We start from the raw sequence: 7,576 nt of genomic DNA, 5'->3' as shown, positions 1-7,576 counted from the left end.
AACTAAGAGTTTCAACTTAAGTGTTTTTAAACAACATTTCCTAGTTTTATAGCATTTCCTCAGATTGGAGTCCAGACAGATATCACTTTTTAATACAGCCAAATTCTAAATTTTGTTTTTGGCAAAATTATTCTATAAGAAATACAGAAATTCAACTATATAATAGGATTATTAATATAGAAATAAAACTATAAGAAATATAACTTCTTAAATGTATACCACTAATCTACTCAGTGACTTAAATGAAAGCTACTTTTAGAAGTATGGCTAAAACCTTAATTATCTATGACAATTTCTCTAACTAAACAAATTATTTCACAAGTAGATAAAATTACATGGAATACCTTCCCATCTGGTCATAGAATTCATCAGATCATCTCTTTTTTAGTGTGGTAGACAGTGAAGTAGACAATGTCATGAAATCAGCCAAACTTTACTCTCCTTTTTAACTCACTGTGTATACTTAATACACATTGTTACTGAGAAAAAGACTGTTAATGAGGAAAGATGTCTTTTCTGTTTCTACTAAATTAATTTGATTCAATCCAATTCAGTTCATTCATTCAACAAATATTTATTAAGCACCTACAATATGCCAGGCACTGTGCTGGGTGCTGGGGGTACAACTGTGAACAAGATAGACACAGTCCCTGCCCTCAAAGGGCTTACAGTCTAGTAGTTAAACAGACAAGTACACAGTCAATTACAATGCAGCATGGTAAGTGCTGTGATGATGACAAAACATCAAAAGGGCACCTAGCTCAGTCTCATAGGCAGGGACTGGTAGACAGTCATGGAAATCTTCCCGTGACAGGTAAAATATGATTTGAGTACTGAAGGATGAGCACTAGTTAGTCAGGTAAAGAGAAGACAGGAAAGTGTTATAGATTGAGGAAATAGTAAATGCAATGTCCCTGCTTCTGAGGTTTTTCATGGGCAGCAGAGGTTGGATAGGAGGTGAAAGAGTTCATGGAAGAAATAAGTAAGGGTCAGGTTATAAAGTGACTCATTTGCTTTGCTCAAGAGCTTGCAATTTTTCCTGAGGGAACTCTGTGTGTGTGTGTATGTGTGTGCGCACACGTGCGTGTGCATGCGCCATCAGATTTGCACTTTTTAGGATTGCTCTTACTGCAGCACAGAAATTGAATGGGGGATGGGAATCTTGAGAATTGAAGCAAGGTGATCAGTCTTTCACCTTTTCCAATTTTGTCTTCCATGATATCACACCCATTTCTCTCCAAGCCCTTCCTGTTGCATACACTCTTTAAACAGTCCATTGACAATCTAAGTATTGGGTCATCGCTCACCTGTAAGGCTTTCAACACCTATGAAACTCAACTTATCCTTCAAGGCCAAACTTCCAAAATCATCCTATCTTGTGCTTTCTGCCAAGATCTCTAAGTGTTGCGATGTTTATCTATGTTGAACTTATTTCAAATGATCTAAGCTTTCTTTTGAACTGAGTTAATTTAATCCCTACATAACTAAGGTGATTTTTGTAAATAATCATGTATGATTTTCTTCACAATTTTCAATTGAAAACAAAGACTAATTCTTCATATGTTTTCTACCACAAACTGATTAGTGTCTTCAAATGATTTAAACAAACAATGGGAATGTGGAGAGAAGCTCAAGAGACACATTATTTTATGCAGCAAAATATAGCCAAGTAAAATTTCAGTACATAATTATGGGGTATGTTGTTATTATGACAATGATTAAATTCCCCAATTCAAACGTTCCATCTTTGACAATTTAACTGCTAATGAGGCAAAGATCTGTGTAAAAAATTAGCTTACTATGCAAAAATAATAAGGGCTAACTACATTTTCCAATATGGCCCACAGTTTACTTTTACTATCCCACCTATAGTCTCATAATTTCTCAAATAATTTTTATAATGATAAGAAAAAACTTTAAGCTCTGTAAATATTGTAAGAATGTAAATATTGTTTATTCTTTTTGGTGGGTACAAAAACCACAATTTTGTACACAGAACAAGATTATAAATAATATTGATAACATGAGTGACCCATAATATCTTCTGGTTCTACATTGTAGACTGATGATTTTTCGTTAATGTTGTCTTCATTTTGTTCCTGGTAGTGAGACAAATGCAATCTGTGGACACTGACTCATGTGACAGAGTGAAGGTTACAGCAAACAAAATGACCAACAACTTTTATTTTAAAAAAGTCTCTAAAGTTTATTACAGTGATGGCATTTATTTCAATTATTGCAATGTATTGTTCCCTAAGATGGTTAGAAAAAAGAATTGTGTTGTCTTCTACTGAATTTATGTCAGTTAAAAAGCAAGCATGTTTCAGTATTTTTTTTCTCCAAAGTAAGTGTAATTACTTCCTTTAAGTTTTTTTTCCACAGGATTTACATGTTTGTTTATTATTTCTTGTCAGAGTATAGTGATTTGTTTTCTCAGCTGGATAGTCTTCCATTGAATATATGGGTGTTCTGGAGACACAGGTTAGCATATTCATTGACTTCTATAACTATTTTATGCCTTGAAGAGAAGACGGAGGCCTTTCTGAGCAAGAACTTCACACTTTAATGTGCTAACTCGCATGTCTGATTAGTTTTTAAGTCCACTCAAGTGAAATTTGTTGCTGTTGATACACCCATCCCAGCTTCTCCCCCGCCCCCACTACCCGAAAAAAATCTAAATTGTGAGTTTTCCTGATATAAAATCTGAGTTTGGGTTTTCGAGCTGAGCTCATGCACACGTTGCTGATGTTTGGCGCCTTAGGACGAACTTCCCGCTCTCAGCCAAAGGATTGTTTGAGCGAAGACTTGCGCTTAGCCTGTCCCTCAGGGCTGCGTTTCCATCAGTCACAAATACAGTTTAATTAAGGCACTCAATTATTTTTTTGGTTTTTATGGAAGGTCCGATGCAATGACAGCCAATCCTGAACTTTGTCTAATTGTAGTTCCAGTGTGTACAGCCTTAGGGCAGTCGGGTGTCAAGACGCGACCGTTTTCACCCACACTCCCAGTGATGGATAATCTGGCTTTGTTTCTTATGGCTTCAGAAAAGGTCAGCTGGGTTGCATGGAAAGGAAACAGAAAGAATGTGGAGTGTTACAATATTTCTGTCTTTTCAGCAAAATATGACACAACAAACACCAAAATATCAATGATTAGACATCTGCATTTTTTCCCATACTCTTTTGGTCATATTAAAACTACTTTTCACAGGAAAAAGAAACTCAACGATCTGGAAGAATGAATCACTCTGGAGTTACTGGTCCTGTTTAAGAACTAATTTTCTAAAATCTTGCAAGATCTTGTTTGACAAATCTGGGCAGGACACATCTTTTAACTTGCTGTGCTCTACACCTTAGTATTTCCAGTTGAACTAAGAAGGTCCCTTAGGTTTGACAGCAATCTTTCTTTGTATCTTTTCTTTTTTCTGCTAGAAAATATCTTAGCAGTTAAATGATTGTACTCTTAAAATCATGATGAATTGTTTAAGAGAACTCAATGTAGACTATTTATAACAGACCTTCCTGTTTATAAAACACAGATCTATCCACAGATGCTTTCACTCATTCCCTACAGCTGCTATAGACAGCTATAGAAAGGCAAATCAGTCACATAAAGTTCATTCTATGCCTATAATGGAAGTTAAGGCTCATATTTTAAGAAGCTTTAAGTGCTTAAAGGGAAGTGCACTGAAAGGGGACATGTTTCAATGCTTCATGAATGGTCATCACTGGGAAACTTCCCAGATTGATGTTATGGGGTCAGGTCTTTGAAATCCTCATTATATTCTTGCTCTGTCATATTAGGTAGCAGGTAATAATACTACACTGAGGAGAAACAGAAAGCATTATTATTGAAATCTACTGACTGTTCATTCATGCCTTTAAATTCTTTCTAGTTGCTGAATTTTAATGTTAACTCAAGAGAAAATAAGGTAAAGGAGATATTCCCTAAGTTTGTTGTAGTTTAGATCATAATTTTCTCATAATTTATATTGTATCTTAATTCCTTGCTGTGAATTTAAGTTTACCCAGTTCTTTTGGAATTTCCATCCTTGTATTTATTCCACTCTATACCTTAAATATTAGAATAATGATATTTAAATATGAAATAAAAATTGGATTAAAAATGTTATAATGAAAGTTTTAATGATCATTTACCCTGATAATTTCAGAAACTTGAAGTCAAAATGCTACTGACATATCTATGATAAACACCAAGGTCATTATTATAGTTTGCCTTTAGTGAACAATCTCAAAAATTAAAATCTATTTATCTTTATAATCAGGAGTCAGGAGACAATCTCTACAGGAACTACTCATCACTAAATTAAACCAAGCAAGATGGCAGTCTGAATTTTTTTCTTCAGATTCCTTTTAAACATTTAATATTAAGTAAAACAATTATGTAAAAAATGTATTAGTTTTGTTTTTTTGAAGAGGGCATTTAGTATTTATTAATACTAATTAAAAGCATTGTGACTTTTCAGGAAGATTTGTCATAAAACCTGTTTCTTCCTTTTATTTTCTTGATTGCTGGTATAAGGAAATGAAAATATCAAAAATGGGAAGGATTCCATATCCTCTCAAATAATCTTTCCTTCTCTATAGATTAATGCAATTGAGTGCTGATAATTCTGCCAACCACTTATTCTCTCTTTAAATCTTCGTGTTCTTAGTTCTCAGCATTCTTATATTCTACACTTAAATCTCCAGCTTCTTACATAAAATGTCATTTCTGTTCATCTTTATGCGACCTTATTGAGACTACTCAAACTGCAAAACTTTCTTATAAATTTACCATATAGTCTGAGTCTGGTTGGATTGTTGTGGCAATGGCTGTAACTTTATTTATGTGTTTCCTTGAGGGATAATTACTTTTAGAGTAAACATTCAGGTTTTGTTTTTGAAATTCTGACACTAAATATTATCTAAATTATCAGTCATTTTCATAATTATGCTCAGTAGAATTTTTGAAAGGAAAAAGCCATGTAATATGGGAGTACAACTAAAAACGCTTACTCTCAAATCTCTACAAGTGCATATCATTTAATTTGCTCTGAATGCTATTAAGTCTTTCTTATGAGAATGCATATCTCTTTCTAGCAATTCCCCAGGGCTTTGTATTGAACTGTCATATGTGAGTACTTCTAGAATTTTTCTAGAATGCATTTGCTATGCTAAAGGTAAATTTAAAAATATATCTTATGAAATTCATCACAGAATGAAGTCCAAATAATTGGCTCTAAAAACTTGTCACATATTATTTTTCTGTTTGGAAAAAAAATCTTTCCTCAGTTCTGTAAATATTAAGATGAAAGCATTACTGTAATGACTAAGAAAACTTGATCTTATCAGTTTGCTTTTCTGCTATTAGAAAAGACATGCTATAAACATTCTGATCTGAGTGAATTGACTATTTCATGATCAATTCTTTGCACAAAATTTGGAAAGAAAAACTTTGGGCTTGTCTATGTGCAATTGTACTCAGTCACTATTCTATTTCTAGATTATGGATAAAAGCAATTAAATCTTGATTTAAAGGAGTAGCTTTTGTTCTTTGCTTTAAGATGCTAACAAGTATTTCAGTAGCCTTTTTTGGGCTGGGCCACCTGGCCTGTGGGATCTCAGTTCACCTACCAGGGACCGAACCTGGCTGGGCCACCACTGTGAAAGCCTGGACTCTTAACCACTAGGCACCAGGCTACCAGGGAACTCTCTCAATAGCTTTTTTAAAATAAATAAATATAAAAATTGGGCACATTTATCTGGCATAACTTCAGGTATACATCTTATTCTTAGAAAAATTCTATTGGGTTTGACTCTAGGATACCTCAGGCACTAAATGTCTCTTGTGGGTTCAAATTTTCATTTATCATTGTAATCAGAATGGCTCTTATATACAATTTCAGAAAATGGGTTTTAGAGGCCTGATTTTAAGAAAAGCAACAACAAATGCTTCCAGATCTTATTTTAAATTCATTTTGTATCATCAAAGGGAAAAAGCACTGGACATTTAGAGTCTTAAAAAATGAACTTCATCCTTTGTTTCACTGAATGCTTATAATTTTTTTATTGTCACGTGGTGAGAAGATGTAAGTGAGACTGATCTGGCTCACTCAAAAGCAGTTGAAATGAAAACAAAAGTCAATAAAAACTCATTGCAAGTTTTATTTTTACTGTGTCTCTCCTAAAGAAAATATATTGCTGACATTTTTGATGAAAAAATTGCCTAAAATGTTTATTCACCTTTTAGTCATGTTGTAAAAATGAAAGTTGAATTTCATCTAATAAATGTGAATTGTAGTCAATATTCTGATGGTCACTCCTGCCTAAAGGTCTGGTTCAAGGACTACTGCCAGATGAACAAACATTGGGGTTTCCCTCTAAAAATATAGAAAGATGGCTAATATAAAAGAAACCAGAAGAGGAGCTAAAACTCACCGAGTGTTTACTATGTGCCCTGGAGATTTTACATGTATTTTCTCAGAAAACAACACATCCTTATCAAAAGAGGCAACTGTCTAGGCTTTGATAATTTGAAAAAATTTTATGCTTATTTTGTTAGGATTAGATTGTTCCAGAGAAGACAAGCCTGTTCTGTGTACAAGAAAATTCAGATCTAATTTCAAATTTCTCCCAATTTTCAGATAGAATATACTATTTAAATCATTTTATTTTATTTATTTTTTTGACTTTATTTTTATTTTTTTTTAATTTTATTTTATTTTTAAACTTTACAATATTGTATTGGTTTTGCCAAACATCGAAATTATTTAAATCATTTTAGAGAGCAATTCTGGAGGTTTACTTTTGTCTTTCAAACCCTTTCAATGCAGATATCTATTGGTAACATAAAGTTTTGAACAGTACATCTGCAGCCAAAGAAAACTGAACCACTGTGCACTGAAGTTTTCAAAAATATAAAGCTCTAAATTAGAAGCAAGCAGTACCATCACTGGACAGACAGGTCACAACACTCCATTTACAGAATGCATCACCCACTCACTGTAGTGGCCCTACGTCCTACCCCTAAATTTTAATACTTTCGGTTCCATATACGTTGTAACCTTCTCTATAGGTTGCTAAATTCTGGGTATTCTGCGAGGAAGTTGGGTTAAAAGTCTGTGCACTCTTTGCCACCTTCATTCTCTTCGCTTCTGCCCTGGACTTGTAACAGAACTCTATCAAAGCCACCAGCATTGCCAAGCCCAAGCCGCCAACCAGAATGTAGAAGACGCCTGCTACGTTGCTCAGGCTCAAGGCACTCGTCTTGTCCTGGGGGGATAAAGACATCTCAGTTAACTGTGGGAAGTCACATCCAGAAGGTGAAAGAACACAGGAAATCCAAACAGCTAATTAAAGTCAATGTAATTTAACCTGAAATTATTTAACATGTATTAAGTCACTAATGTAACACTATGAATTTAAACATAAAGCTTATAGTTCTTGAGAGAAATGAAATTATGATGATAAACAATAAATTGTGTATAATTACATTCAATAAAATCTGTAACATTTTATCACTGTTAACTGTATAAAGAAGAGCACTATACTTAACCATATATAAGCATAGGGTA

General features: G+C 33.8%; 1 protein-coding gene across 7 annotated transcripts in view; it reads right to left on the bottom strand.

Annotated features, from left to right (window-relative positions):
* Window positions 1-554: 554 nt before the first annotated feature.
* GRIA4 (glutamate ionotropic receptor AMPA type subunit 4) overlaps window positions 555-7,576 on the bottom strand; it is a 678,364-nt gene continuing 671,342 nt past the window's right edge. For 5 of the 7 annotated variants that reach the window (XM_027563976.1, XM_027563972.1, XM_027563970.1 and 2 more), the window contains 2 exons: window positions 7,140-7,274; window positions 555-3,054 (listed from right to left, as the gene is read on the bottom strand). In XM_027563976.1, the coding sequence (XP_027419777.1) occupies window positions 2,890-3,054; window positions 7,140-7,274 (300 nt within the window). In that variant the 3' untranslated portion in view covers window positions 555-2,889. Of the gene's footprint in view, window positions 3,055-7,026; window positions 7,275-7,576 lie in introns of all 7 variants that reach the window. The other 2 variants (XM_027563975.1, XM_027563974.1) reach the window with 2 other exon arrangements.

This window comes from Bos indicus x Bos taurus, chromosome 15 (genome assembly GCF_003369695.1).
Source record: "Bos indicus x Bos taurus breed Angus x Brahman F1 hybrid chromosome 15, Bos_hybrid_MaternalHap_v2.0, whole genome shotgun sequence".
Taxonomy (NCBI): Eukaryota; Metazoa; Chordata; class Mammalia; order Artiodactyla; family Bovidae; genus Bos; species Bos indicus x Bos taurus.
The sequence above is the reverse complement of the archived record's forward strand: the minus strand, read 5'-3'. Positions and strand labels throughout refer to the sequence as shown.